The 26,972-nt window shown below is 56.3% G+C and overlaps 15 protein-coding genes across 15 annotated transcripts; 9 read left to right on the forward strand and 6 right to left on the reverse strand.

Annotated features, from left to right (window-relative positions):
- Positions 1–274: 274 nt before the first annotated feature.
- Positions 275–1,215, reverse strand: BJX67DRAFT_353431 (uncharacterized protein). The gene has a single exon (XM_071029121.1). It carries the CDS (start codon positions 829–831, stop codon positions 484–486), a length of 348 nt encoding a protein of 115 aa, XP_070886200.1. The 5' UTR covers positions 832–1,215; the 3' UTR covers positions 275–483.
- Positions 1,216–1,231: 16 nt separating this feature from the next.
- BJX67DRAFT_388174 (glycoside hydrolase family 43 protein) lies at positions 1,232–3,282 on the forward strand. The gene is made up of 3 exons (XM_071034330.1): positions 1,232–1,717; positions 1,826–2,282; positions 2,366–3,282. The coding sequence occupies exons 1-3, from the start codon at positions 1,319–1,321 to the stop codon at positions 3,259–3,261; spliced, it is 1,752 nt and encodes a 583-aa protein (XP_070886201.1). The 5' UTR covers positions 1,232–1,318; the 3' UTR covers positions 3,262–3,282.
- Positions 3,283–3,432: 150 nt separating this feature from the next.
- Positions 3,433–4,841, reverse strand: BJX67DRAFT_381239 (FAD-dependent oxidoreductase; the record flags this gene model as incomplete). The annotated part of the gene is made up of 3 exons (XM_071032981.1): positions 3,433–4,593; positions 4,633–4,694; positions 4,745–4,841. The coding sequence occupies 3 exons, from the start codon at positions 4,839–4,841 to the stop codon at positions 3,433–3,435; spliced, it is 1,320 nt and encodes a 439-aa protein (XP_070886202.1).
- Positions 4,842–5,422: 581 nt separating this feature from the next.
- BJX67DRAFT_388178 (class I SAM-dependent methyltransferase) lies at positions 5,423–7,507 on the forward strand (the record flags this gene model as incomplete). Its single annotated transcript, XM_071034331.1, has 6 exons — positions 5,423–5,431; positions 5,709–5,939; positions 5,989–6,134; positions 6,181–6,621; positions 6,669–6,699; positions 6,747–7,507. 6 exons carry the CDS (start codon positions 5,423–5,425, stop codon positions 6,957–6,959), a joined length of 1,071 nt encoding a protein of 356 aa, XP_070886203.1. The 3' UTR covers positions 6,960–7,507.
- A 478-nt stretch (positions 7,508–7,985) lies between these two features.
- BJX67DRAFT_108223 (pectate lyase) lies at positions 7,986–8,990 on the forward strand. Its single transcript, XM_071024280.1, has 2 exons — positions 7,986–8,514; positions 8,581–8,990. Exons 1-2 carry the CDS (start codon positions 8,083–8,085, stop codon positions 8,896–8,898), a joined length of 750 nt encoding a protein of 249 aa, XP_070886204.1. The 5' UTR covers positions 7,986–8,082; the 3' UTR covers positions 8,899–8,990.
- Positions 8,991–11,148, forward strand: BJX67DRAFT_388184 (transcription factor domain-containing protein). Its single transcript, XM_071034332.1, has 3 exons — positions 8,991–9,249; positions 9,310–10,727; positions 10,799–11,148. Exons 1-3 carry the CDS (start codon positions 9,223–9,225, stop codon positions 11,034–11,036), a joined length of 1,683 nt encoding a protein of 560 aa, XP_070886205.1. The 5' UTR covers positions 8,991–9,222; the 3' UTR covers positions 11,037–11,148.
- Positions 11,149–11,300: 152 nt separating this feature from the next.
- Positions 11,301–12,548, forward strand: BJX67DRAFT_388188 (SDR family NAD(P)-dependent oxidoreductase). Its single transcript, XM_071034333.1, has 2 exons — positions 11,301–12,217; positions 12,269–12,548. Exons 1-2 carry the CDS (start codon positions 11,485–11,487, stop codon positions 12,433–12,435), a joined length of 900 nt encoding a protein of 299 aa, XP_070886206.1. The 5' UTR covers positions 11,301–11,484; the 3' UTR covers positions 12,436–12,548.
- A 2,050-nt stretch (positions 12,549–14,598) lies between these two features.
- On the forward strand, positions 14,599–15,636 carry BJX67DRAFT_108357 (uncharacterized protein). Its single transcript, XM_071024282.1, has one exon. The coding sequence runs from the start codon at positions 14,799–14,801 to the stop codon at positions 15,528–15,530; it is 732 nt and encodes a 243-aa protein (XP_070886207.1). The 5' UTR covers positions 14,599–14,798; the 3' UTR covers positions 15,531–15,636.
- Positions 15,580–16,474, reverse strand: BJX67DRAFT_381246 (GFA family protein; the record flags this gene model as incomplete). Its single annotated transcript, XM_071032982.1, has 3 exons — positions 15,580–15,791; positions 15,862–16,030; positions 16,160–16,474. The coding sequence occupies 3 exons, from the start codon at positions 16,472–16,474 to the stop codon at positions 15,580–15,582; spliced, it is 696 nt and encodes a 231-aa protein (XP_070886208.1).
- On the reverse strand, positions 16,096–17,284 carry BJX67DRAFT_353455 (uncharacterized protein). Its single transcript, XM_071029122.1, has one exon. The coding sequence runs from the start codon at positions 17,218–17,220 to the stop codon at positions 16,714–16,716; it is 507 nt and encodes a 168-aa protein (XP_070886209.1). The 5' UTR covers positions 17,221–17,284; the 3' UTR covers positions 16,096–16,713.
- Positions 17,285–17,451: 167 nt separating this feature from the next.
- Positions 17,452–18,441, forward strand: BJX67DRAFT_381247 (uncharacterized protein; the record flags this gene model as incomplete). The annotated part of the gene is made up of 4 exons (XM_071032983.1): positions 17,452–17,595; positions 17,671–17,895; positions 18,202–18,321; positions 18,373–18,441. 4 exons carry the CDS (start codon positions 17,452–17,454, stop codon positions 18,439–18,441), a joined length of 558 nt encoding a protein of 185 aa, XP_070886210.1.
- A 386-nt stretch (positions 18,442–18,827) lies between these two features.
- Positions 18,828–21,202, forward strand: BJX67DRAFT_108338 (putative acyl-CoA dehydrogenase). The gene is made up of 4 exons (XM_071024281.1): positions 18,828–19,106; positions 19,183–19,399; positions 19,480–19,542; positions 19,626–21,202. The coding sequence occupies exons 1-4, from the start codon at positions 19,004–19,006 to the stop codon at positions 21,142–21,144; spliced, it is 1,902 nt and encodes a 633-aa protein (XP_070886211.1). The 5' UTR covers positions 18,828–19,003; the 3' UTR covers positions 21,145–21,202.
- On the reverse strand, positions 21,203–23,194 carry BJX67DRAFT_108431 (Zn(II)2Cys6 transcription factor). The gene is made up of 2 exons (XM_071024283.1): positions 23,027–23,194; positions 21,203–22,953 (listed from the first exon to the last, which is right to left on the reverse strand). The coding sequence occupies exons 1-2, from the start codon at positions 23,080–23,082 to the stop codon at positions 21,261–21,263; spliced, it is 1,749 nt and encodes a 582-aa protein (XP_070886212.1). The 5' UTR covers positions 23,083–23,194; the 3' UTR covers positions 21,203–21,260.
- BJX67DRAFT_388190 (acyl-CoA dehydrogenase family protein) lies at positions 22,792–24,637 on the reverse strand (the record flags this gene model as incomplete). The annotated part of the gene is made up of 2 exons (XM_071034334.1): positions 22,792–24,316; positions 24,376–24,637. 2 exons carry the CDS (start codon positions 24,635–24,637, stop codon positions 23,307–23,309), a joined length of 1,272 nt encoding a protein of 423 aa, XP_070886213.1. The 3' UTR covers positions 22,792–23,306.
- BJX67DRAFT_353460 (Zn(II)2Cys6 transcription factor) lies at positions 24,319–26,807 on the forward strand. Its single transcript, XM_071029123.1, has 6 exons — positions 24,319–24,955; positions 25,008–25,700; positions 25,751–25,814; positions 25,857–26,043; positions 26,087–26,261; positions 26,321–26,807. Exons 1-6 carry the CDS (start codon positions 24,816–24,818, stop codon positions 26,472–26,474), a joined length of 1,413 nt encoding a protein of 470 aa, XP_070886214.1. The 5' UTR covers positions 24,319–24,815; the 3' UTR covers positions 26,475–26,807.
- The last annotated feature ends 165 nt before the right edge of the window (positions 26,808–26,972 follow it).

The following is a 26,972-nucleotide window of genomic DNA, read 5'->3' on the forward strand; positions in this document are numbered from 1 at the left end:
CTTGGAGGGTGAAATCGGAGGCTGCGGCGTCATCCCGAGGTCGGGAAGCCTTGGGCCCGGTGAGCTGTCAATGTGCAATCTGCACCCCCGATTTAGCGCCAGACGGCTGCGTTCATTTCCCTTGCGCCGAACTCGGCATGGATGCACCGACCACCCCTGTTCTCTGAACGATCAGTGCTGATCCCAAGCGAGATGCACTTTCACGTGGGATTCCCGACTTCCGGCCTGCCTGACATATTCGCGTCTCCCATCTTGTTGGATGAGATTTCTTGGTGGTCAACCCAGGAATACCAGTGCTAATCGGACGTTTCCCGAACCAGCATCACCACAATCACATGCAAATCACCGCAGCGTCAGGCCGGACGACGGGAACCCTGGACTCTTGCTCTTTCCTTCTCAAGCTGTCAACATGTCCCTGTTGATCACTGGTCCTCTCATCCGCTAATCGCTTGGAAGGTTCGTGATGTGGAATCGGACACCACTCTAACCAGTTGATGAGCATGAAACGTATACCGCCCCTGTCGCCAATTCGACTCTGTCACAAGCAACGATAATGTCACCTGCATTATTCGATATCGCCAACAGCCCTCTCCTTCGTGGAGAGCCGGGTCGCTCCGTCCTCGGAAGAATGCGGGAGCAGCAGCACAGGTATGGCAATCCGAACACTTGCAAACTACGGAACGTGTCGCAGTTAAGCTTCGATATACATATCCTTCGACGAATCAGATGCATTAATTGCAACGGAAGATTGGGTCGACGCGCTCTCGAGAGGTTTGACAATCTCCCGGCCTGTCGTCGCGGGAGATGGATTCTACAGAACATGTGAGGCATGTGCACTGGACTGGGATCCCAGGACAACGAGAACGGTCGGGTATGGATTGTTCCTAGCAGTCAACAGCTATCTCACGCTGCTTTCGCCGAAATTCCAACTGTGGCTCCCGCAATGGACACATGCAGTGAGAAAAAACATGAGGGAGTTGCTGAGTTTGGTTGCGATATGCCTCCAACAATTAGCTCCGTGTTTATATTCCGGGTTCAAGAGACGGCCTTTTCCCCACGATATCTTGTCTCTCAACTCCGCCGGCCTGTCATATTGAGCTTGCATTTCCGGCTAATTCAAGCTAAGAAGCAACTTGCGTCAAATCACTGACCAGGTGGATTGCAGTTCTCCCAGAACTCTCTCCAGTGTACACATATTTTCCACCAATCACCACCCTCCCCAGCGCATATATGAAGCTTCATCCCGCAATGGTCCCTCACCAGGCCCTCTGTAGATTCATATACTTTAGAGTCTAAGCTAAAGCTGGAAACTGGAAGAATGTACACAAACCCCATTCTCCCAGGCTTCAATCCTGACCCCTCGATCATCCGCGTCGGGAGGGACTTTTTCCTCGTCACCTCCACCTTCGAATACACACCAGGCGCCCCGATCTACCACAGCACCGACCTGATCAAATGGACACTGATCGGACACGCTCTCACCCGACCCAGCCAACTGCAGATCCAGACCCCCGAACCGGGCGGCGGAATCTGGGCCACGACACTCCGGTATCATGACGGCGTGTACTATATCCTCGCCGCGAGCTTCACGCGGTACCGTCCGCAGGACGACGACCGGGTCTGGCCAAGGGGGTTCTACGTGAAGACGACGGATATCTGGGACGAGAAGTCGTGGTCGGATCCGGTGTATTTCGATCAGGTTGGGTTTGATCAGGATGTAAAAAATCCCCCTTTTTACCTTTCCCTCGCCCCAACAAGGACTTCGTGATATATTCAAATGGGCATACGAGCTCGAATATGACTAGCTGGAGCTGACTGCGGACAGCTATTCTGGGACGACGACGGCAAAGTCTACCTCTCAAGCACATACCGCAAGATAAACCGCACCCCCGGAAAACCGATCAAGGACTTCGCAATCCACATCTCAACCGTCGACCTCGCGACGGGAACCGCAACCTCCGCGCCCCGGCTCATCCGGGAGTCTGCCTCCGGGGTCGCGGAGGGGTCGCATATCTTCAAGCGCGGGAAATTCTACTACCTCTTCACGGCGGAGGGCGGGACAGAGAGCGGGCACTCCGAGTGGGTGTGCCGGTCTGAGGTTGGGCCCTTTGGGCCGTGGGAGGTAGGGCCGGCGAATCCGCTCTGGAGGAATGGGGTGCTGGATGAGGTGCAGAATACGGGGCATGCAGACCTTGTCGAGGATGTGGAGGGACGGTGGTGGGCTGTTTTTCTGGGCGTGAGGCCCGTGAGGAGGGGGGATTACTGGGAAGATTCTGTTTTTGGTGCGTCCTATACCCCCCTCATGTTCCCTAAGTGACGCCCTCTCGTAGAGATTCTAACCGCAAGAGCATATATATATACATAGGAAGAGAAACATTCCTCGCCCCCCTCGAATGGCAAAACAACTGGCCCATTATCAACTCAGGCCAAAAAATCACCCTCCAAAATACCACCCCCGCCCTCCTCTACCAATACTCCCCACCCATCCCCTGGCGCGACGACTTCAAAGCCCCAACCCTCCAACGAGGCTGGTACAGAAAAAACACCCCCCAGAAGAAAGACTACACCCTCCTCCCAACCCAGACCCATCAGGGCACAGACACGGACACAAACACAAACACAGGCACCCTCCGCCTCCACGGAGGGCCCTACACGCTCTCATCACCCGCGTCCCCGACCCTCTTCCTTAGAAAGCAAACGCACCGCTTCTGTACCTGGGAGACGCGCCTCTCGTTCCGCCCGGAATCGATTCACGCGGAGGCTGGGACCGCCGTGTACCTGAATTACTTCATGTATGCGAGTATTGGGGTTCGGCTTGAGCCCTCCTCGCACCACCCGTCCCCTTCCCCTTCTATCCGCGGTGAAGGGGGCGAGACGGATACTCCGGGTGGGAAAAGGGTAATCCGGTTCACTCCGAGGAACTTGGGCGCCGGGTATGGAGTCGTTGAATATCCGCTCCGAAGCGCGACGAGCGACGTGGTGTTTTGGATCGAGTGTGGGGATGAGTATCGGTTTTGGTTTCGGGAGGTTGCGGCGGTGAAGGGGGAGCAGCAGGAGGAGCAGCAGGAGGAGGGGGATGGGGATAGGGTGTGTGTCGGAACAGTGAGTAACAAGAGTCTGGTTGAGGCACCCTTGCCTGTTGGGGCGCTGTTTACGGGGGCGATGTTTGGGGTGTATTCGGTTGGGGACCGGGAGGCCGTGCTTGTGCCGGCGGATTTTCGGTATGCGGAGGTTAAGCAGAGGGAGGGATATGAGGGGTGACTCGGGAGCTGGGAATGAGTTCTTTATTCATTCCCTAGACCTACAGTTAGCGTTTCTATATGTGTATATATGAAATCGGACCTCGTTTGGACAAGCGCATTGTGGATGGAGAGCTACCAGAACGCCTGGGTATTACATATGAACAGTATATGTATATAAAGACAACAATGACTAGTTCACGGACTTATCATCGATGTCCTGAACTTTGGTCATCCCCTGCGTCATAATTGGCGAAGCGAGCACCTTTTGCCAGTCGTGTACCATCTCTGTATTTGTCGTCGACATGCGCACCTCCCCGCCAGCCCTGGAAATCATCTCTTCTTCATACTTCCGGATGGCATCGCCTCTCGCCTTCCTCCCCGAGAAGAATTCCTGAATGGCAACCACTAACTTCGCCGCATCGGTAACGGAATGGTTCAATCCCTGCCCGCGCTGGTACGTCATTGCATGCGCTGCATCACCGGCAAGGGTCACCCGCCCGTCGTGGCTATCCCAGCGATGTCCCTCGGCACCCGGGTCGAAGTCAGTGAGGCTCATGTACCAAACCTCGTGGTCGTCGGGGATCCACGCGAATGCGCTCTTCCAGGGGTCGGTGAACTTTGTCGCAAACTCTTTCACTTGCTTCAGGCGCTGTGCGTTCGTCCAGCTTGATGTTGCTTTTTGCTCTTCTAACGGCGAGTGCCACGAAATGTAGAAGAAGAACGTCCATGTTTCTGGGCGCTTGGGATCCGGCGCGTCATGCATGCCGAAGAAGGCGAAGTAGCCAGCTGGGTTGATAGAGGCGAGGTAGAGAGGGTGAAACTGTCGGAGGAATCGCGCTTGCTCCGCTGTGAATCGTGCTTGGACGAAAGTTGCACAGTAAGGCAAGGTGCGGATAGAACCGAGTTCGGGCCCAAGGAGTAGCCGTCGTGTCGCGGATCGCGCGCCGTCCGTGCCGACTATCAGGCTCGCTGTTATGCTCGGTCCATTGCGGAAGAATGCGGTTGCGTACTTCCCGTCCTTTGCGTATTCGATCTGCTCTAGCTTCATCCCATACCGCACATCAAGCCCTTCTGCGAGGAGTGCGCGAAGTTTGCGACGGCGGAGGCGATAGAAGTTATTCGCCGGGACGGCCGTGAGAATCTCGCCGGATTGCCCGTTGAGGAACTTCAACACGTCTTCCGCCGCCGTGGGTGAGAAAGGATCGACTTGGGTCGTTTGAATGCGCGACCACATTTCATCTGGAATCACGGCCTTCAGAGACTCTGCGCCCCAGTGGAGCCCCATGTTCCAGTCTCGGGGTTGAGCGTCCAAGCCTTCATGCTTTTCGACAACAATACACGGGATACCGGCCTATATCATGCTAGAACAGTTAGAAACTTATCCAGCGACGAAAAAGGATAAAGCTAGACAAGCTTTTTTTAAACCCTGAGCCAGCGCAAGACCAGTCGAGCCTAGCGATATCAGTGCGTTGTACAGAACCGGGGTTAGAGGCAGGGCTTACCAGCACCAACGACAAGAACCGTGACCGTGGTGGCGGGCTCTGCGACCGCAGCCCGCGTGCGCGGAATCAGAGCCGAGAACCGGCGAAGGAGACCCATTCTCGATTTAAACGAGAGCCCAGGAGGGAGACAGGGGAGGGACAGCTGGGAGGGAGGAGAGAGGAAAGAAGAAGCCGTTGAAAGCCATCACAGCAAAGCAGCGTCTGCGAAAGAGCATCCGGCATCTCGCATCTCAGGAGTCGTCAATCCATCGCCATGTCAGCGGGGGGGGCGAACGAAGGCTAATTAATTAACCAGTGGAGTCCCCAAACGACAGATCTGTCTGTCGCTCGTTCCGGGCTGGCGGCTTGGTATCTTGGGGTATTCATTCCCCGCGAACAAATCTGAGGGATGGATCAGTCTGAATCGTGAGAAAACAGCATTTGCGTTTCTGCGACTTCAAGACGGGGTCGAGAATGCTTTGAGAGCCCAGATCGCAGGCCACACAGTCGGGGAGAGGGCGGTCGACTGTTGAGTCTTGAGGGGAAGTGGACAGAGACTAAGACGGAGCGAAGGATGCGCCAAAAGAGCGGGCCGGAAGAAGAAAGGCTTTGAAGACGTGCGCCACCACCGCTGCCAGCATGGCAGAGGGTGGGACGACGAAGAGGACAGCCTGGGCTGACCCCCGGCAATCATCATTCATGGCGGGCGTTGGTGTGGTGGTGGAGGGTCAGGTGAGAGTCCCTCGTCCCTGTCGCAGTTTTCGTCTCGAACGCAGGGAAGCGTCTCGCCCAGAATTCACCTTCTCCATCTTCTGCATCCTTTTCATCCATGGATCAATCGACTCCTCGCCGGAAAAGCCAGAAATCTTGACGTCCGGCCTGAATTGCCGTTCATCGACCTCGACGCGGTTCCACGGTTTCCTCCGTTCACGCTCGCCCCCGCTTCCTTTGACTTCTCAGCATGGTTGCTGCAGAATGCCGCGAGGGATGCTGCTCTTGCAGCTCCTCCAACATGGCGCTTGACTCCAACATGCCCTCCGAGATGCTTCATCATCACAGCACCGCAGGTCGCGACGAAGATCTCACCGACGCCGACTCCGCTTACGGGGGGGACTCCCTGATCGGTGACGACACCAAGACTCTCTCCACCTACATCACCGACTATCGCTACGAGTTCGGCCGTCGCTACCATTCCTTTCGCGATGGCGCATATTGGGTACTTCCAACTCACCTGCGAGTTTCCAAGGCATCGCTCATGTTTCCAGGGTCCCAATGACGAAATCGCAAATGCCCAGCAAGATCTCGCGCACCACATGTACTGCCTCACACTGGACGGGCAGCTGCACCTCGCGCCGATAAACAGTCCTCAAGAAATCCTCGATCTCGGGACGGGAACCGGAATATGGGCAATGTAGGCCTCTTCTGCCGTTGAGATCCAAGATTCTAACATCGCACAGAGACATGGCCGACGAGTACCCGAGCGCCCGGGTCACCGGTGTCGACCTCTCCCCCATCCAACCGTCCTTTGTCCCTCCGAACTGCAGCTTCGAAATCGACGACGTCACCCTCCCCTGGACATACCCAGCCAACCAGTTCGACTTTATCCACATCCGTGAACTGTTCGGCTGCATACCCGACTGGGACGAATTCTTCCGGCAATGCTGGCGTTGTCTCAAACCTGGGGGCTATATCGAGGTTGTGGAACACTCCGTCCAACCTATCGCCGACGACGATTCGATGGGCCCGAATCATTTCTACCACGAGTGGGGGCGGGTTGTCATCGAGTCGGGGCAGCGCTTTGGAAAGTCGTTCACCATTTGGGAGGAGTCTGCGTCGCGGTTAAAAAATGCCGGGTTCGTGGATGTGGTCGAGAAGCACTATAAATGGCCGATGAATGGGTAGGCCAGCCAGCGTTGCCTCAGAGAGATATGCTAACTGCTCCCAGTTGGAGTCCCGATCCGAAGTTGCACGAACTCGTAAGTCTCCCGCATTTCTTCCCTTTGACGCGTGCTGACTCCCGCAGGGCCGCTGGAACCAATTTCGCCTCCATGGTGGCATCGAAGGCTTCATGCTCCGCCTGCTCACAACTACTCTGCAATGGTCATATGAAACTGCGCAACTGCACCTCGCACAAATGCGCGCATCCCTCCAGGATTATCGCACACACGCTTACCTCCCGGGTACGGTTGTATATGCGCGAAAACCGGGGAGCTCGACCTCACAGTTGGGAAAGTGATTGATCTGAACCAGTCGTCCATGGGGGAGGATTGTCCCATGCGAGTTTAATGTTTCTCCGTCTCGTTGACCGAGAGCTGCAGTATACCCTTATTGATTAGGAAGTTGTATTATATGACCGTGATGAATGACGATACTGGTTGTTGCATGGCAGCGTTCCTTGAGGGAGCGGGACAATAGCGAGATCATCCAGCATTAGGGGGTTGAATTTGCGGGAGTCCTCATTTTTAAATGTCACTTAGAGTCTGACGTGTCGGTGGAGTGACTACTACTGTCGAGAATGTGATATATCACTTCGGTGGCCTGCATGCGTCCAGGAACAGCCTTCAACCACAAATTGGGCGTCGGATGAAATTAGGACCTCTACTGCCAGCAAACAAATACTGTTCAGGTAGGAGACAGGAGACAGCTTCCGGTACTGCAGCATCGCCCAACATAATATTCTCCAAGGAAGTTGTCCACCCACCGAAACACCGGTCCAATATTCTCGAGTCCTCTCGCTGGGGGAGACACACCCTTCATGACGATGCTTGTTCCTTTACCCCGTTCGGCCTCCGAGGCGTACTCCTCTGATTCAATAACTACCGACGCTTTGCTGACCGACTATCCTCGCCTCATCCCCAACCTTAGGATAAGACCTGCAGGGGCTCCAACTTCCCAACCCTCCAGTAAATGTCTCCGCCGCAGAGACGCGAATACTCTTTCCGAGACACCCTGAATAACCCGTCGCGGACACCGATGGAAAGGTTGGGTGAGGAGTTGAGAACTTCCGCGAATCACGCTACAACCCGCCATCGTGATCGTCAATGGGGTCTCGGAGGCAAGTGTCTGGGGAATATACGCCAAGGCATGCTGGCAACACGACGGACTGACGTTGATTTTCTTGGCTGGGGCGGAGTGGATGGGATATTGTTTGGACTCCTCTGGTGATCGTCAGTGGATGAAACGCCAAGATGGGTGGGATATTTCCATCCGAGCTCTTGTTGTATGTATGGGGGATCTATGTTTCTGGGGGAAGCGAAGCATAAATATCCTCAGCAGTCCCAGCAAAGCACCCTACAGCCCACAATTATCACCTCGTCCAAACAACCAAGAGATCCCAACTCGTCATCTCGATAGCCACAATGCCCGTCCTCTCCAAGATGCTCCTCCCCCTCCTCGCGACCACGGCGCTCGCGGCTCCCAAGCTCGGGAAGCGCTTCACCTTCCCCCTCCCCGAATCCGCGGGTAGCGTCACCTTCGACGAGCCCTACGAGATCGCCGCCGGCGAGGTCTATGACGGCGAAATGCAGACGTTCGGCCGTGGTGTCGAATGTACCGGCCAGGAGGAAGGTGGTGAATCCGACACTGTCTTCATTGTCCAGGAGGGCGGTACCCTGCGCAATGCTATTATCGGAGCAGACCAGATCGAGGGTGTCTACTGTCTTGGTGCTTGCACCATCGAGAACGTCTGGTGGGAGAAGGTGTGCGAGGATGCGCTCTCTCTGAAGGAGGGCAGCGGGCCGTACAATGTCATTGGCGGTGGTGCTCAGGGGGCAGAGGATAAAGTTATTCAGGTTTGTCTTGACCCGTGGACCCGTCCTAGTATACATCATGCTTTGGTTTTGTATTGACAGGTGCAGCACAACTCCGAAGGCGAGGTCATCATCGATGGCTTCACGGTCTACGACTTCGGCAAGCTGTACCGCTCGTGCGGAACATGCGGCGAGATCCCGCGGTCTGCGACCATTTCCAACGTCATTGCTGTCTCCGGAGACACGATTGCGGGCGCAAATGGTAACTTCGGTGATGTCGTGACCATTGACAGTTCCACTTGTGCAACGGACGTCAGCGCCGTATGCACCACCTACGAGTCTGATCCTGACGGTGGTGAGCCTGAGGAGGTGTCAACAGACCCGACGGAGGCTTGTGTCTTCTCGGAGCTGCCTGCATGCGAGTAGATTCGCTTCTTTGTAGGTTGCTGCGTTGGACCAAATGAAGGGTATGATGTATATATAGCGTACAGCGGGCTGTATATATTGATTATGGTGCAATTCAATGCATTTGTGGCATCCATGACACCTGCTTCATGCGCCTGCAAGCCGCAAGCTGCCCAGGCGCACGTCTTTGCATTCTGCTTTGGGTTAGTCCAGGCCATCGACCAGCCCCTCCTCCTGATCCTTGTATACAGCATTTGTCAGCGGTGGTTCCGCGGAACATCCACTGCCAGACAGGAATATCCATCGACTGTCCTTTTGCTTTTGAGCATGTAGTAGCACATCAAGATGCCACCGCATAGGCCTCCAAGAAAAGTCCGTCTTTTTTCCAATTCCTATCACTGCCAGCGGCTGACGTGGTGTCCTCTCACCTAGGCGTGTGATCTCTGCTACCGCAAAAAGATCAAATGCGATGCACACTTGCAGCGACCTCGCTGCTCCCACTGTGTAGTCTACGACTCGCCATGCACGTTCGAGGCTGCGAGCCGGAAACATCGAGCCAGGAAGCACCCCGAGGCTCCTAGCAGTGAACAATCTCAGATAAAACAGCTCGAGGAGAATCTTAGCCAGGCTCTGGCCAAAATCGATCAGCTGGAGAGCAGCCGGAATGTACCGATGTCCAGCGACGCACCTAGCGGTATGATATTGGCGGGCCTCCAGGAGCCAGAGCCAGAGCCGGAGGAGGAGGAGCAAGGAAAGATTTTTGACGTCGTGGACGGGTGGTCACCGTCACCGTCACCACTGGACTTGCCGCCGCTGCATGAAGCGTTACCGGTTGTAGAAAAATACCTCGCGACGCTTAACTCTGTTATCCCGCTTTTCCACCCCGGCAGGTTGCTGAATTCGCTCAGGGACTTGTACGCACCGCGGAGCCAGAGGCACTGCGCGACGTGGGCGGCGATAAACGTGGTTCTCGCCCTCGCGCATTCGTCTCACGCCCCCTTCGACAGACATAAGGCGGCGCACTATCTGAATAGAGCCCAGGCGAGACTGACTGAGATAATCATGGGCGACGCCGATACTATCAACGTCCAAGTCCTCCTTGGGCTGGCTATGCTATTCCAGGGGGCTCGGAATTTGAAGCCCGCAGCGATGATAACCGCGATTGCTCTGCGTCTGGCACATGAATTGGGACTGCACGCTCGCGGTCGGTCGGAGGGTCTCAATGCCTCAGCTATTCTGGAGCGCAATCGTGTCTTCTGGATTGCATATATCATTGATAGGGATATTAGCATGCGAACGGGGCAACCACCAGTCCAGCTAGAGACCGATATTGACATTGACTTACCTCCAGATGATCCTGAAGACGGTGCTGGGCTTGTCTTCGCCCCGGACCACAGTTCTCGCTTTAACTATTTCCGTGCTCGCGTGCAACTAGCGACCATCCAGTGGAAGGTGTACGAAGCCATGTATTCCGTGCGCGCCCAATCCCTGGACGTCCACCAGCGAAACGAGAATCTGGCGGAGCTTCGTCATATGTTGGACGACTGGGCCTCACAGATCCCACCACAGTTTCGACCTAACGCTGTCCTCCGTACTTATGGCCCAGACTCGCTCCGAAGCTTTGGGATCCTCTACTCTTCCCATCTCTCCTGCCGGGCACTCATCTGCCGGGCCCATGCCATGGAGACTCCCTGGCTGCAGAGCCTGCAAGAATTCGGACGCAAGTCATTACAGCGACGGATTACTGAGCCAGTGGTGCTACCGCAGGGATGGCAGGTGCTCGTAAACGAGTCTCGCGAGTATATGAGGCTATTCATGGGCGTAGAACGAAAAGACCCTGCATTTATATGGTGAGTGGAACCAACCAGCTCCAAACAAAGACTTGACGGGCTAAAGAGGTGTTTTATTGTGCTTGTCCTAGGATGACTGGATGTACATATATAACTGGATCGATATGTCTCATAGCCAACAACATGCTCTACCCAACCTACGAAACATGGAGATATGACCAGTCACTAGCGGAATCCTCATTGCCCCTGTTGGAAGAGATGATACAGCAAGAACCCTATGAGCCACTGAAGAAGATCCAAAACGCATGCTGCCAGCTGCTGCAGCTTGCCTATAACATTTCGCTGCAAAACAATTCCTTTCATTTTTGAACAGTCTCTGTGGGCATACGCTGGTGCGCCAGTGATGGCTGTGAGACAAAGAGAAGAATAAAGAATGTATTGAATGTACAGTACACTGCACACTCAAGAAAATAAACCTTGGGTCATGAAGATTGTCCTCAAATCAATGGATATCGTTTTTTATATAGCTCACTGGCCCCCCACCCACATCCCCCGGAGGCAATTGCCGGTCGGGAGTAATGCTATTTCTATCTTCAAGCTGACAATCAACATCCGTCCGCTGAATGATCCAGCGTGTACAACAGGTTCCACGGAAGCAACAGCTTAAGGCATCAAACTCGCCCGCCGCGGACCCAGCCCATTACCAAGCGACACACTCCCGAGAGAAGTATAAAATGGCCTCCAGAGCCGGGGATGTCCACGGATGTTCGTTTGATTCACAACAATCAAGTCAATCTTCTGATATCTTTCTTCCATCATGGCTACACCTCTCCTACCCAAGATAGTGTCCTTCACCGAAACCTGGCACAGCGAACCCTACCCGTTGATCTCACCCACAAGACCCGAGCTCTCAGCAGCAGGCAAGAACGTCGCGATCACCGGCGGAGGCACAGGAATCGGCAGAGCAACCGCGATCGCATTTGCCCAAGCGGGCGCCAAATCCGTCGCAATTGTCGGGCGTCGAATCGACCGTCTCGAAGCCACCGTCGCGGCACTCAAAGCACTCGACCTCGATAGCTCCAGGACCTTACCCGCAGCAACACAAATCCTCTTCGAGCCCGCAGACATCAGAGACCGCGCATCCATCACCTCCGCCCTGGCGAATATCGTCCGCCAAGTCGGCGGCCAAATCGACATCTTCGTCTCCAACGCCGGCGTCCTCCCCGCGGACGGCCCTGTCGTTGGCTACAGCGAGGCCGACCTCCGGGACAGCCTCGAGACGAATCTCCTCGGCGCCTTCAACGCCCTGCAGGCGTTCTTGCCGCTGGCTGCGCCCGGCGCCAAAGTCTTCAATACGAGCTCGGGCATTGCACACTGGATGCCGCAGCCCGAGTTGCCCGGCGTGTGGGCCTACGCGGCTGCGAAGATTGCGGCCGTGAGGATGTTCGACTACTTTGCTGCGGAGAACCCGGGCATTCATGTTGTGAATATCCAGCCTGGGATCATTGCGACGGAGGTCAATCCGAAGATCACCGTGGGGCCGGATTCAGGTATGTGTCATGTATTTTTCTACGAACTCATGATTCTAAACGATGTGTCAGTGGAATTGCCGGCTCACTTCCTTGTGTGGCTTGCTTCGGACGAGGCCAAGTTCCTGAAGGACAAGTTTGTCTGGGCGAACTGGGATGTCCAGGAGCTGATGGCGAGGGCGGACGAGATTCGAGATTCGGTGCTTTTGAGGGTCACACTGAATGGTGTTGATATGTAAACTCAAGTAGTTTAGGCTTATTGGACGACTTTGAGACGGACATACGTAAACGGTTACTGGCACTGTAGTCAGGCATGTAGAGGTCGATTCACGAGGGTATCTTGTGTCCAGGGTCCGGGGGTTAATCTCCAAGCCGCCCAGGCAGTGTGGACCTCTGGCTCCGTATTCGCATTGTGGTTTGGGTTAGTGCAGGGCGTCGGGCGACCAGATATATTCTCTTGCTTCTTCAAGAAGTTTTCCCTTGTCCTTGTTCCTTGTTCGCGTTGGACACTGCCCGCATCAATCACAAGATGGGGCATCCAATTTTTCCCTTTGAGATTATCTTGGAGGTTGCGACCTATCTCGACGTGGCAACCCTGAATGCGCTCGTGCAAACCAACAAACGCGCTGCCGCAGCACTGACGGACCGTCTGTATGGCATGGGCATTTTGGATAAGGTCATAGAAGCAGAATCGGAGGACTCCTCTGACGAATCTGAGACTGAGGATCTCCCGACCGGCCCCGTTACTGTTTTTGACGAGAAGGTCTGGCCGTGTGTGTCAAGATGGACATCCGACCTCGTGGTCAGCTCCATCCTGGCCAAGCTGAAGTACGATTCAAAATGCATAAAGCTAGAGGTCGACCCGCTGTCTCCAGCCGATACAATCTCTTTCTCTGTCTCGTACCCGCTGCTCCATCTTATGAGCGCCGTCGGGAACTTGACGATCGTTCGGGCGCTCATCGAAGCGGGTGCGCCGGTCAACGCGCTGGACAAGGACTTGGCTACGCCATTACATTCTGCTTGCGACGAAGCCCACGAGGATGTTGCGCGGTATCTACTTGATTCAGGGGCAGATGTTCTGCTCCTAGACGGGAGAGGGAGATCTGTGATCCATTGCGCATCCCGCGCGGCATCGCCCTCATTGCTAACGTGTCTCATCGAGGCCACGCGGGCGGCTGGGGGAGATCCTTTCCGCCAAAGGAGCAACGGTTCAACGCCTTTGTATATCGCTGCATGTCACGCGAACGTGGACGCGATGCGGTTATACCTCGAACTCGGCGCTGACCCCGCGGTTGCGAATCAGGCTGGAATCTATCCTATTGACTGCCGGCAAATTACCGATCATGAGCCCATTATCAAGCAGCTGGTTCAGAGGACTTTAGAACGCGGTGGAGACATTTCGTATCGCGACGAAGAAGGCAGGACGCTCTTGCACAGAGCGACACGGTGGGAGAAGCCGAATCTGATTCGGTATTTTCTCGAGTGCGGTGCGGATGTGATGGCCGTCGCGAACGATGGCCGAACGCCACTCCACGACGCGATAAGATGGGGGGATGCGGACAGCTCGGTGGTGGAATGCCTTCTCGACTGGGGCGCAGATCCTACTTTTAAGGATGGATCCAGATTTGGTCGCAGTCCGTTCGAGACGGGAACTTCGCACGGCAACTGGAGGGAATTAACCCCATTGCTACTGCGAGGCAATCCACGAGCTTGGCCCGAAGATCACATCAACATGAAGCTATGGAGGGCAGCCGCAAGAGGCAGACAGCTGGAAATAAACCCACTGGTCCTCCTCAAGCGTCTTGTTAGGAATGGCAGTTCGGCCTTCGACGAAGTCGATCCGGCGGGAAACACGGCTCTGCACCTGCTCTGTGGCGTCCAGAACCCCGAGCCCGACTCCGTCTGTCTTGAGATGATCCGGATTCTCCTTGACGCCGGCGCTGATCCGGTAGCTACAAGCTACAATGGAACTACCCCGTTTCTCGAGGCCCTCCTGATCCTGACGGTTGCCCGGTCGTCCAATACCCATATAGTTCGGCTTCTGCTGGAGCACCCTGGTATACACGGACAGGCGAGGGAGGAGGAACTGGACTATGATGGGACGATCCAGGCTCTTCGAACTGTTCCCTGGGGTGTGATGGCTTTAGCGGCCGACGACGAAAGGAGGAAGTCAATTCGTCGGGCAGTCGAAAAGATTCACGACCAGAAACTTGCAAAGAGAGTGAAGAGATTGCTGGGCAGTTGAATGGGTTGCTGGTTGCTATGCTCGCTTGCATTGTTGATCTTGGCTCACTTCCACTATGATGTTACCAACCCAGTGTGATTTTATCGATCCCAGAAAAGGCCTGAGAAAACAAACTTGAAGATTGAAAAGCAGCTCCTGATCATCATGGTTCAAACAATTCAAAATGGATGACACTGCTCCGCACCACCAGGTCCCACCCTCGTATTGCGTGGGTGGCTTACCCAATGAGCTAAGCTAACTTATTGGGCGTACCTCGGGAGGTATTCGAATGTTGGACCCAAGGAACTGTTGATATTTAACCCATGCGGCCCCCGCCAAAGCTCGGAAGAAGTTCAGTCGACATGTCTCCAATTGACCATGGCAACTCAACCACCATCTCTCCTCCCAAACCTCGCTTCCCGCCTTCAATCCCTCATCGAATCTCTCCAATCCAACCCTAACATCTCCGTCACAGAAGCTGCAATCGGCGAGCCCGCAACCCAAACCGAAATCCGCGAGGCCCGCAGAGCCGCAGGCGGTTACCTCCCGCCTGGCCTCGAAGAATTCTACTCCCAGGTTGGGTCCTTCAAACTGGAATGGGCCTATAACGGACCGGAACTTCTCGCTCCGAGTGCATCGGAGCTCTCGTGGTCTGACCTCGCCCTGCGGGGCACTGTGGATATAATTCCGATTACAGAGATATTCGCCGGATGGAAGGGCGGCGGATGGGAGGGTATCCTTTGGTTCCCAACTGGCGATGAAGACGAAGACGAAGACGAAGAGAGCTGGAGATATACCTACCGCCACCTCAAGCCCATTGATATGTTTATCCCTGAAGCATACACGGTCCTTGTTGGCCCGAAGGACAAAACTGAGGGCGCCAGATTCTCCGACCATGTTGCGTATCATTACTGTGGGGAGGGGCTAGAGGAGACGCGATACACCTTCGCCGAGTATGTGGAGCGCATGATTGTCTGCCGTGGGTACTGGTACTGGGTTACCTCGTTGTGCGCCAGCGAAGTCGAACGGGGAAGCCTCGAGGTGCAGGAGTTGAAGACAGTCGCGCCTCAGATCTTCCCGGATATGGATTTGGACTTGTTTGTCCCTTGATACAGACAAGCAGAAATTGGGGTTATAAAATTTGTAGAATCTGTATGTATCACTCCCGACCGTGGATTGGCATCATCGCAGTAAACTGCTCCGCGCCCTCGATCTCACCCACCCACTCCGCACGCTGGGCAGCAAACAACTCCGCCTGGGGCTTATATTTCTTGAAAATCTCAGCATCGTCAAAGATGCCCACCCGGACAATCACAATCGAGTCAGCCGGCTCGCCGTCCGCGTTCGCCCTCCACCCAAAGAGCGGCGTGCCTAGCACTCACGTCAGTCAAAACGAACCCCCCCAAAGGAGAGGAAAGGGAAGCAAAAACAAAAAACGCACCGCAGTCCGGACAAAAGAAGTTCTTGATGTAATTGCCGCTGCTGGCTGTTTTGGCGATTTCCTTGGGAGTCCCGGCGCCCGAGACGTGGAGGTCATTGCGCTTTACGACGAAGCTGTAGGTGTAGAGGGTGCCGGTGATTTTGCGGCAGTCGCCGCAGTGGCAGAGGCCCTGGGTGGTTTAGCACGTTATTTCTCGACAATGGCTGGGAACGGGGTTGGGTTGGGGGTTACGGACAACCTGGATGGGCTCTCCGGTAAATTCAACGCGGATTTTGCCGCAAAAGCAACCACCGCTTACCATTTCGTAGTAGGTGGGAGTGATGCTGTGTTTGAAAATATCCAGATGAGGCAGTATTTCTCTTGATGAGATGCAGATGCGGGGAGGGAGATCGAACTCGGTATTTGCAGAGGTGTCGTTCAAAGCGGGGTGCTCGTATTGGGCTCTCCCCTGGTCGGGTGATCTCTCCCGATAATTCCAGAGCGAAGTCAGCCTGCTCAACGTTCGTAGTGTTGGGACTTCTGGATGGACGAAAGCTTGGCCCGTGAGGCGCAGACCCATCTTCTTCCCACTTGGTTTCAATCGATCCCTCGGCAGACCCCAATCGTTGAGCATGACTCGGTCGCAGGTTCAACGCTGAGTCGGCACCAATCAGGTTGGGATAGCATGAGTCAACCAATGGGACGGCCTTTGGCAGCGTTGAAGCCATCCTCCCCCTGCTGCAGGCACCCAATCCCAGCACACAAAACCGCCAAGCGATGGCTTTGGGCCTCGCACGGAGCGAGACTTGCGATCTTCGCTTCCCAGGTTTGAAAACACAAAGGCAGAGTGCAAGAGCCGCACGCAAAGCTCTGCTAAAAGCGGTCTAACCCCTCTCTCGATCGCCCTGGAACTCCGCTGGTTCCCCTCTTCGCACTTCGCAGGTGACTCTCTTCACAACCCCACACAGCGCCACGGATCTCACTTCCAGAGTTTCTCCCCCTGGAGGACGTGCCTCTCTTATTGGCCGTTTTGACGATACACTTCACGATCCAAGATTCAGAGGAGAGGGAGAGGCACCTGTGATGTATCGAGAGCCCAGACGCCTTGCCAGTATCCTCAAGTGCCGATTCTGTCGCCGAGATAAGCGCAGAGTATGCCTGTTTCCTGTCCCTGGCTCTGTTTCCCCTCGTGGCTCGGAGACCCGCTAACCACTCAACTTTATCCATCCATAGTGCGTTCCAGAAAACAGAGTCTGGCCCGGCCAAAAATGCGAAGCGTGCGAACGATACGGCTACGACTGCTCGGTCGGCCTCAGCGCCGACCAAGAGAAGGCGGATACCCACCGGCGACAGGCGAATCGACGGCATAAGGTTGTTCATCGCTCGGGCCCAAGCCAGAGCTCAAGCACCAACACTAATCCAGGGAATGGTGGCGCCATTGCCTGTATGTCCTCCCCTTTCCCAGCAGCTCCTCGTTGAATCCTCAACCTAACTCCAATGGGGCGATCGACAGTACGGCCCGCACCTCAACGGCATGCGCACGGTGGCCAGCACACCTCCGCTGATCCCCACTCGCTCACACTCTGTATACAGCCGAGAGCCACTCGGAGGATGGAATTTGCTGGCAGGCTGGACCTAGAAGAGAGACTACTGCGCCTCTGGGCCAATCCTGAGACGTACCAAACGGCCTGCAGCTTGCGTCTCGCGACCACAACGGCCGAGCTCTTCACGCATTTTCGTCGAGTTGCCGAAACGGTGGGTCATCCCGAGATACCTTAATGCCGTCCGGAGCGCGAATGCGCGTGTCTTGCTAACGAATCCGCGCTGCAGGACGACCTAATATTCTCCTCCCTGTTCGCATTCATCGCTGGAAATCTTTCTGTCTACGCCGAGCGGCAAATCGCTCTCCAACTCGAAACACTGTCTCGACGATACCTTGGACGAACATTTCGGCTTTTGAAGGATTACATGGATCAGGCGTTCCCGGCTGGTATTCCCAGGCTTGGAACGATACTTCCTATGCAATACGCCTGCTTTCTTCTCGCGAGCTATGGGGTAAGCGTCCAACACCGTAGAAAAATATACTCTCGTTTGCACGTCCTTTTCGCCTTCTATGGTGGCTGAAACAATCCCAACAGAGCTCCACGAATGAACCCCAAATGATCGACCTCATGGTCAAACTACTCGAATGCTTACGGCAGTACAGCGCCAGCTTCCCACTGCGCTTAGGATTCGTCCCTCACGAGCCGGATGGCTGGAGTTTACGTATATATGTGGGTGCCGCCTTTATTCTGGAGAAGATACCACTTTCCTTCGCTGCAATTCCCGAGGCTGACTTTGCGGCTGCTAATTGTGTGATAGATGGCGGATGACCCGAGTGCGCGCGCTATTGAGATCGGCCATAACACAAAAGTCTTTAAACAGGCCATGATTCAGGCGAACGACGAAGTCTTTCCGGCTTCGAGTCAAAACGATGAATTGGTCGGCTCTTCAGGATCGACTCCGCCCGTTGAAATGGCCTAATACTCGAAGGAATACGGCCGTAACACGGATTTCGTGCTGAGCACTCTTGGGAAAAGAGCGCTGCTTGAGGCAAGATAGAAGGAATTTCAAGGCTGAAAACCTGTCAGCGCTAAGCTCCTGGTGAATCTCTCGTTTGTCTTCCCACGCACAGGCTTTGCATATTGGAGTCCAACACTCATTTCCATATTAATAAAACTCAGAATTGGCTCTTTCTCGATTATATTTTCGAGCGGAAAGTTTTTGAGTTGGCCTGGGGAATGTCTGGACCTGGCAAGTGGATCTACCATGGCTCCAGCCGAATGCGACAATCCCCAGGAACAGCATCCCACATTGTTCGATCAGGGCAGTCGAGATGCAAATGAAGAATCAACCGCGACCGGGCTTGGTAGGTGTTCTCGAATGATTCCCGCCAAGTGCGAGACTATTTCCCCGCGCCATCTCCAGACTTCGGAATAGCCTCGGCTCCCCAACCGCATATGATGCTCTCCCTCGTATTGCATGACTGAGGGGAGGGGAAGCTCCTCTAATTTAACACCTCGCTTTCCACTCTTGAAACCCAACTTGATTTTTCCTTCTTGCTCACCGTCGAGTGGTTCGATGTTCCGAATTCCTGCACACCCCAACAGGTAGAGAAGTGAATATGGCCCGCACACCTGCCACAGCAAACACGGGTCACATAACCAGTCCCTCCCCGCTGCCAAACACGTACACCTCCGATCCCAGTCTACGACGGGTGTTAGCATGTACGTTTTCTCCCCTCGCCTCGGCCTTGCATCTGCTCTTCCTCCGCTCACCCGTACTGATACACGCTGCTGGCAGGGTACCTCTCAACACCGAACCTAACCCGCCTTGAACCACACCTAACCACCCTCGGCGCTGAAGCGGTCTCTTCGAAAATCCGACAATGGAGTGCCGACGCGGAACGAAATCAGCCGTACGTGAAGGGGTATAATGTCTGGGGGGAGAGATATGATGTTGATCGGCTTGTCACGAGTGAGGGGTGGAAGAGGTTGGGAGCCTGGGGCGCGGAGCATGGGTAAGTCTCTCTTCTGGTCTGCGACATTAGTCCCATTTTGCGATTGGAGGTTGATGGACCGGCTAACAGGCATGGTATAGGGTTGTTGCGTTGGGTTACGAGGACACGTATGGTGCTGAGAGGAGACTTGCGCAGTATGCTGTGTATGTATCCCCATACGATTTTATTTCCATTACATTCCTATGTCCAGTCTCATTTGGAACCAGTTGGCTGATTCTATGAACAGGAACTACCTCTACTCCCCGTCCTCCGGCCTTGCCTCCTGCCCGATCAGCATGACCGATGGCGCCGCATTGATCCTAACGCAGGAGATCGCTCGGAAAAAGCTACCCGCAGACCACCCATTCCAAGTAACGCTCAAACGTCTCCTCTCCCGCGGCGACGAATTCTGGACGTCGGGTCAGTGGATGACAGAGCGTGCGGGAGGGAGTGACGTGCAGAATACAGAGACATGGGCAACCCATTCCCCTCTTCCACAGAAGACAAATGAGAAAGCGACCGTAGAAGACGGGGAGTACCTAATGCGCGGCTTCAAATTCTTCTCCTCAGCAACAGACGCAAACATCGCGCTTCTTCTCGCGAAGACCGAACCGCACGGGAAACTGAGTACGTTCCTTGCGCCCCTCCGGCGCCTCGCAACGGATCCAAACGGACAGAAGAGGGAAGTCACCAACGGCGTGCGTATCCACAGACTGAAGAATAAGCTCGGGACCAAGGAGCTTCCCACCGCGGAGCTGGAACTGCATGATATGCGTGCCCATCTCGTCGGGGACCTGGACAAGGGGGTGCAGACTATCGCGCCGTTACTGAATATCACGCGGACGCATACCTTCATCGGCTCGTTAGCCGGGTGGAGGAGGGCGATTAGCATCGCGAAGAGTTTCGCGCGGGCGCGTACGACTGTTGGCGAGCCGTTGTGGCTTATCCCCATGCACCTGCGGCTTATGGCAGAGTTGGAAGGGAGGCATCGCGCGGCGATGGAGTTGAGCTTCTTCACGGTGGGCGTTATGGGCGTTGTTGAGAGTGGCAGCGCCGGTACTGCATCTCAGCTGCCGCATCTCCCGAACGCCGGGAAAGAAGCCACGGTAGTTTTCCGGACACTGACGGCCCTCGCAAAGGCCGTCGTGAGCAAGATGTCTATCCATGGTATCCAGGAATGCCAGGAGGCGCTGGGGGGCGTCGGATACATGGACGAGGCGGACGAGCCGGAATTCAACGTCTCGCGGATCCTGCGAAACACGCTCGTGAATTCGATCTGGGAGGGGACGACGAATGTCCTCGCGAGCGAGTTCGTTCGGTTCCTGGTCAAGGCCCAGAATCTGGGATTATTTGCTGCGTGGCTGGATCGTGTCCTGGGCCTCCTTGCTCCAGGTGACATGAAGGATGCCCTCGCGGCCGCGTGGGGCGCATTCAAGGAGAGGGTTTCGGTTTCCTCGTCGCAGCCGGCGGGGATCCTCGCCGATGGCCGCCGAGCGATGTTCACGCTCGCCTGGATTCTAGGCGGGGTATTGCTGGTCCTTGATGCGCAGCGGGACGGGGACGGCGTCACCGGTGAGATCGCGAGGCGATGGGTTCTCAGGGGTGAGATTGGGGTTGGCGATACCGTCTGGAGGGATATTGTGTTCCCGCGCGGAGAGATGGGCGCTAGGGGGCTGGACGAGGAGAGTATCCGGTGGGATTGCCGGATTGCCTGGGGCGAGGAGTTGCCGGCTGTGGCGGTTGGGCATCGGAGTATGAAGTTGTAGGCGTCTGCTGTTCTTGGTTGATGGAGCGGAAGAGGAAGCGACCCAGGAGAGTAGAACAACCTTGAATACTGGAGGGCTAGATCTAACGAGAGAAGGAGAAAGATAATGCGAAACAACTACTCCAAATCAACCCACCCCCCTTCCCTCCGATCCACCCAGTCCGCAATAACCTTGAACCTCCCCGGCCGAAACAAGAAATTGACCCCGACAATGCGATGCTCCCTCGCGATCCCCTCGGGCCCCTCAACCCCAGGCGTCCGATACATCTCCTCAAACTCCACAATCCGCCCAATCGCCCGCCGCGCATTCGCCCCCGTCCACAACCCCTCCTGATACGGCATCCGACTCAGCACCGCCAGCCCTCTCTCTCGGATCCCCCGGTCCCGACATTTAGCGAGGATGTCGTACGACGCATGCAGGACGCCCAGACCAAGCGAGAACAGCGGCCGCTGCTTCTGCCCCTCCTGCTGCTGCTGCCGTGGCCGCGGCGTCGAAGCCGAAGTCGAAGTCGAAGTCGAACCCGGACTCGGACTCGTCCCCGTGGCCGTGGCCGTGGCCGTCCCCGGGATCGGGGTAAGTGTAAGGGTAAGGGGGGTGGAGGCCGCCTTCTCCGCCCACGCAAGCGCGACCGCACGCTCGAGCTCCCGCACCGCAGCCTCATACTGCGGCAGGAACGCATCATACCCCATCTCGCCGAGCGTGGGCTCCCGCGCGCACCGGATATACAGGAGATTCGCGTGGCCGCGGAGCAGGGCGACGACGCGCTGGTGGCGGAGCGGGAGGTCGTCGCCGGGGACGTCACTTCCGATCCCGACCCCGGAGACAGATCCAGAGACGGAAGCGAGAAAGGCGTCGAACGCGTGCGTCCAGGCCGTTAGACCTGTTAGGGACTCGCGGAGGACGGCGCGGAGGCGAGTGCCGTGTCGCATGGAGGCGGCGTATGTCTCGCGGTGGGGGAAGGTGCCGTCGTCGTTGGGGGCGGAGTCCGGGGTGGCGAAGGCGAGGTGGTTTGAGGTGCGGATGGCGCGGTTCTGGACGGTGTGGAGGAGGCGGACAAAGGAGTCTGTTGCTTCGGGGAGGGAGGTGAATTGGAGCGGGATGGAGAGCTGGGAGAGGTCGTATTCGACGTAGATGGGGTCTTGATGGTAGCCGGGGCGGTTGTCGAGGAAGGAGATGACGTGGGTTTCGAGGAGGGAGAAGTGGGCGAGGAGGCTGCGCTCATAGCAGGGGAGGTACTGCGCAGGCTGCGCAGGCTCCGTGGACGGCGTATCTGGAGTTGCTGGAGATGCGGCTTGGGGGTGGATGAGGTTGGGGCTGAAGGTCCTGAGGATCTCGAGGCCGCGCGAGTAGTGGATGTTGGCCGCGGTGTAGTCCTTTCGGGCGATCTCGAAGCAGGAGAGGAGCAGACAGGTCGTCAGACAGACGTCGATCGAGTCAAGGGAGGTCTCGGACTGGTTGAGGAGCCTGCGGAGGGTCGTGAGGGCTTCGCCATAGTAGCGCAGGACGTGCGGACACGAGGCGCCCTCGACGTGCAGGGCGCCCAGGGCAATCGCCGCACGACGGGCAGGAGGCTCGGAATGGACCATCTGCAGGACGAGTCGCTGCCAGAAGGACGAGGGTGACCAGCCGCTGAGATCGACGACGGTCTGCAGACGGAAGAAGTCGAAGTAGCGGGTTTCACGCTGGGTCTGGAAAATGCGCGACGGGATGCTGGAAGGCACGGATGCGGAGGTCCAGCTGCAGGACCAGCCGGTGTAGATGCAGCGACGGCATGTTGGGTGCGTTTCGTCGCACTTGACGCGGCGTTTTCTGTCAGCTGTGTCAATAGGGGAGCTGTGACAATCGGGGGGAGAGGATGTCTATATTAGGGAGACGGGCATACTTGCACGTCAGGCAGCCGCCCCTCGACTTTTTGTGTGTCTTGCGCCTGTTGGGCATCTTCACTTGAGGGACAGGTTCGAGAGGATCAAAGATATGATTTAAGAAGGGCGCTAGGCAAACGCATTAAATGGACTGCTCTTCGGTCTCTCTGCCGAGCCACTGAACGCTTCGTGTCCAGCGCAGATCGGCTTCAAACACGAGGGGGTGAAGCTCGGCATCCATTCACTGATGCAACTGAATGAATGCGTCAGGGGTCAAGTCTTCACGAGTCCTCATGAATTTCAGTAACTACGGGGCAGGCCTAGCACCTTCTCGCTGACATAGTTGAGTATCATCTCGCGGCTGACAGGCGCGATGCGCGGCACCAGGCACTCGCGCAGCCATCGCTCCACGTCGTACTCCACGGCGTATCCCATGCCTCCATGCGTGAGAACGGCGCGCTCGCAGGCCGTGAAGGCTGCCTCTGCCGCGAGATACTTTGCGCTGTTCGCCGCGACGCCGACAGAGTGCGCGCTGATGGAGTCGTCTGTCCGTGAGACATCGTAGAGTCTGGCCGCATGATAGGTCGCTAACTTGGCTGCCTCGAGCTTCATCAACGCGTCTGCCAGCGGGTGAGCAATCGCCTGGTTCTGGCCGATCTGGCGGCCAAAGACCACCCGCTCCCTCGCGTACTCCGCTGCCCTTCCCAGCGCAACATACCCAAGCCCTAACGCCTCTCCAGCAAGCAGACACCGTTCCGCGTTCATCCCATGCAGAATCATCCGAAAGCCCTCATTCTCGCCGCCAACGAGCGCCGACACGGGCACCTCGTACTTGTCGAAAAACACCTCGTTCGCGTCCACGGCGCGTCCGCCCATCTTCTTGATCTTCTTCAGCTCCAGCCCGGGCCGAGTCTTATCCACGTCGATGCAGAACATCGAGAGCCCCTGCGTCGGCTTCGCGACTTCTTCCAGCGGAGTGGTGCGCGCGAGAAGGATCATTTTGGACGCGACCTGCGCGCAAGTAATCCAGATCTTCTGCCCCGTAATCGAGTAGTGCGTTCCCGCACTGTTCCGTGTCGCACGGGTCTGCAGTCTCAGCGTGTCCAGCCCCGTGTTGGGCTCCGTCACCCCGAAGCAGGTGCGCCACTTGCCGTTGATGATGTTGGGGATGGTCTGGGTAAGCTGTTCCTGGGAACCGAATCGAGCCAAGGGCTGTGTTGCATAGACATTTGCGTGGATCGCCTGTGCACCGGCCATCCCGGCGCCGGACTGCGTGATTGTCTGCATCATCATCGTTGCTTCGGAGATGCCTGTCCATGATCAATTAGTCTATCTTCTCACTTTGAAGTCCCTTTTAACGGTGGCGCACCAAGTCCTGCCCCCCCGTGCTCCTCGGGGAGGGCAATTCCGAGCCAGCCGTCCTTTGCGAGGGCCGCGTGGAACTCCTTGGGGTCGCGCTCGTGGTGGTCGCATTCCTGCCAGTAGCTGTTGGGGAAGTTGGAGCAGATCGCGGAGATGGCGTCGCGGACAGTCAATTGATTCTCTGAGAAGCCCGTCAAGTCCATCAACGGACGGCGGGGAGAGGAAGAAAAGAAGCGCTGGCTGATATTGAGCCTTGATATGCGATACATTTTCTGTCCTAAAAGATACAGAAAAGCACATCCTCTTGAGGTAGGCGTTAAATCCCCCCATGCGGCATCTCAGCCCTGAGTAGCCGAGCCAAGTAGCCGAGTAGCCGAGCCTGCAGAAGCCATCTCGCACTCCCTTCTCTTGGTTTTATCTTTTATCACCGATAATATCTCTCTGAAGATGCCACTGCGGAGAGCAAAGCAGGCCTGTCTCCACTGCCACAGGCGTCGCATCCGCTGTGATGTCCTGCAGCAGCGGCCATGCTCAAATTGTGTCGCCCAGGAGGTGGCCTGCGAACTAGGCATCTCACAGCGGGGAAAGTATTCGCCCTCCGCGCTGTTAGAAAAAAAAAATGAATGCTGAGTCTTGAAGGTATCCTCGCAAGAAGTCTCTCAAGAGACAGGCGGCTCAACCCCAGCCCATCCTGCCCGACATACCCACCCCAGCGACGGCCACCACCACCGCCAGTCCCAAGCAAAGGATAACCGAACCAACGGTCTTCCTGGGCGAGTCCAGTCCCCTGACCTCTGTCATGGACCCTTCCCAACCCCCGAAACTTCACTACCCTCTCCCTGACCGTCTCGCCCCAACAAGGACCCGCGACGAGGCGGTCCGTTTGCACCAGGTGCAGCGAGCCGCACAGCTGGAGTCCGACGGCTCGCTGTCGTTCCCCCCGCAGCAGACAACGGACTCTCTGCTCCAGGCTTATTTCCGCTGGTTCCATCCCTGCTTCCCGATCCTTGACCGCGCGGACGTTCACCGTGCCCGGCGTCAGGGGACCCTCTCGCCGCTGCTCCTGCAGGCAATGCTCTTCATCGGGGTCAGTCTGTGCGACGATGAGACCTTTGCGCGCACGGAGTTCGCTGTGCGGTATCGCGCCAAGTTCCTCTTTTACTCCCGCGCAAAGGCGATATATGAGGCGGACGCGGAGTCCAGTCCGACGGTGAAGCTACAGGCGTTGTTCATGTTGAGCTTCTGGAGGGGCGGGCCGTCTGAGGAGCGCGATGTGCGCTTTTGGCTGGGGGTTGCGATATCGCTGGCCCAGAAGCGGGGGATGCATATGATGTATGTGCTTTCGTGATCTTACAGGTGGTCCTGCGGTTCTGACGTCTCAGGTCGAAGTTCTCGCATCCGTCAAAGGAGAGGAAGCTATGGAAGCGCATATGGTGGTGTCTCTATGTACGTCAACTCGTATAAAGAGATATCCTGCTAACAGAATAGATACGCGACCAGCAAAGCGCCGCAGCTCTCGGTCTCCCGCCACGGATCCATGACGAGGACGGTGACGTCTCGATGTTGGACCGGGAGGACGTTGCGGAGGACGAGGCCGTCGATGATCCTGTCTTTGGCACACAGAAGCCCCAGGACATTCTGTATCCCGTGGAAATGGCCAAGCTGGCCCGGCTCTGTATGTCTCTCTTACGCTCGAAGTGCCTTTCTGACCTGGACAGTGCGAACCATCGTCTCCACGCAATACCTGCACCACCAAAAGCCCGATCTCGCCACGAGAAATGCTCTGAACCAGCAGCTTTGTGTCTGGGAGTCCGAACTGCCCGTGGAACTCCGTCTTGACGCGCTAACGTCCGAGTCCTTGTTCCTGACGGGCCTGCTGCATCTCACATATCAGTGCGTTCCTTGCCGAGCAATTGCTGAACAAGGTGCTCACCTAACTTATCCTCCTCTAGAAACCTCTACATCCTCCTCTATCGACCCGTCTTCCTCGACCCGACCCCCCACGACGACGGCCAAATCGCCCTCGACGCAGCGACAAAAAGCTCCCGGATCATGGAGGATCTCCTGTCGCACCACCTCGTCCAGCACGGACCGACGCACCTGTAGCTCCCCAAAACAACCATCCAAATGCCTCACAAGAAAGAAAGAGTATGGACTAACAACTAACAACGCAGAATAACACACGCCTTCTCAACCCTCTGCATCCACACAATCCACCACCGTCGCTCCGCCGGAACAACGCGCACCCTCGCCGAACACCGCGCCCGCCTCTGCCTGCTCAGCCTCGAGGAACTCCAGAAATCGTGGGACCTCGAGAACTGGGTCCTCCATCTCTTCTTTCGTGGGCTGGATGACGGGACGGCGAAGTCGCTTCGGTTACCGACGCCCGGCGTTGAGACGGGTGGGAGAGGGGGAGGGGATACGGGGATGTCCGCGGACGAGAGTGTGGGCCTGGCTCCGGGCCTTGGTGTGAGGAGGCCAGGGTATGAGGTCGGGCAGGATGATTGGTACGGGTGGATTCCGGCGGATGATGAGGCGGATGCGTTGAATTTGCAGAATTTGGAGTTTTTGTATCGGTTTTTGTAGGCTGGCGAACGATGTACT

Source organism: Aspergillus lucknowensis (genome assembly GCF_044049455.1).
Source record: "Aspergillus lucknowensis strain CBS 449.75 chromosome Unknown BJX67scaffold_20, whole genome shotgun sequence".
Classification (NCBI taxonomy): Eukaryota; Fungi; Ascomycota; class Eurotiomycetes; order Eurotiales; family Aspergillaceae; genus Aspergillus; species Aspergillus lucknowensis.

Bases quoted from the DNA above. Each gene is read 5' to 3' on its own strand.
- BJX67DRAFT_108431 (XM_071024283.1), bottom strand. From the start codon at position 23,082: ATGCCCAACAGGCGCAAGACACACAAAAAGTCGAGGGGCGGCTGCCTG. The intron at 22,954-23,026 runs GTATGCCCGTCT...CACAGCTGACAG, and splicing joins GGCGGCTGCCTGACGTGCAA to AAAACGCCGCGTCAAGTGCG.
- BJX67DRAFT_108223 (XM_071024280.1), top strand. From the start codon at position 8,083: ATGCCCGTCCTCTCCAAGATGCTCCTCCCCCTCCTCGCGACCACGGCG. The intron at 8,515-8,580 runs GTTTGTCTTGAC...TGACAGGTGCAG, and splicing joins CAGAGGATAAAGTTATTCAG to CACAACTCCGAAGGCGAGGT.
- BJX67DRAFT_353460 (XM_071029123.1), top strand. From the start codon at position 24,816: ATGCCACTGCGGAGAGCAAAGCAGGCCTGTCTCCACTGCCACAGGCGT. The intron at 24,956-25,007 runs GTATTCGCCCTC...TGAGTCTTGAAG, and splicing joins GGCATCTCACAGCGGGGAAA to GTATCCTCGCAAGAAGTCTC. The intron at 26,044-26,086 runs GTATGTCTCTCT...TGACCTGGACAG, and splicing joins GGCCAAGCTGGCCCGGCTCT to TGCGAACCATCGTCTCCACG.
- BJX67DRAFT_353455 (XM_071029122.1), bottom strand. From the start codon at position 17,220: ATGAACAACCTTATGCCGTCGATTCGCCTGTCGCCGGTGGGTATCCGC.
- BJX67DRAFT_108338 (XM_071024281.1), top strand. From the start codon at position 19,004: ATGGCCCGCACACCTGCCACAGCAAACACGGGTCACATAACCAGTCCC. The intron at 19,107-19,182 runs GTACGTTTTCTC...CGCTGCTGGCAG, and splicing joins TCTACGACGGGTGTTAGCAT to GGTACCTCTCAACACCGAAC. The intron at 19,400-19,479 runs GTAAGTCTCTCT...GGCATGGTATAG, and splicing joins GCCTGGGGCGCGGAGCATGG to GGTTGTTGCGTTGGGTTACG.
- BJX67DRAFT_353431 (XM_071029121.1), bottom strand. From the start codon at position 831: ATGCCTCACATGTTCTGTAGAATCCATCTCCCGCGACGACAGGCCGGG.
- BJX67DRAFT_388174 (XM_071034330.1), top strand. From the start codon at position 1,319: ATGTACACAAACCCCATTCTCCCAGGCTTCAATCCTGACCCCTCGATC. The intron at 1,718-1,825 runs GTAAAAAATCCC...GACTGCGGACAG, and splicing joins AGGTTGGGTTTGATCAGGAT to CTATTCTGGGACGACGACGG. The intron at 2,283-2,365 runs GTGCGTCCTATA...ATATATACATAG, and splicing joins CTGGGAAGATTCTGTTTTTG to GAAGAGAAACATTCCTCGCC.
- BJX67DRAFT_388188 (XM_071034333.1), top strand. From the start codon at position 11,485: ATGGCTACACCTCTCCTACCCAAGATAGTGTCCTTCACCGAAACCTGG. The intron at 12,218-12,268 runs GTATGTGTCATG...ACGATGTGTCAG, and splicing joins CACCGTGGGGCCGGATTCAG to TGGAATTGCCGGCTCACTTC.
- BJX67DRAFT_108357 (XM_071024282.1), top strand. From the start codon at position 14,799: ATGGCAACTCAACCACCATCTCTCCTCCCAAACCTCGCTTCCCGCCTT.
- BJX67DRAFT_388184 (XM_071034332.1), top strand. From the start codon at position 9,223: ATGCCACCGCATAGGCCTCCAAGAAAA. The intron at 9,250-9,309 runs GTCCGTCTTTTT...CCTCTCACCTAG, and splicing joins CGCATAGGCCTCCAAGAAAA to GCGTGTGATCTCTGCTACCG. The intron at 10,728-10,798 runs GTGAGTGGAACC...TGCTTGTCCTAG, and splicing joins AAAGACCCTGCATTTATATG to GATGACTGGATGTACATATA.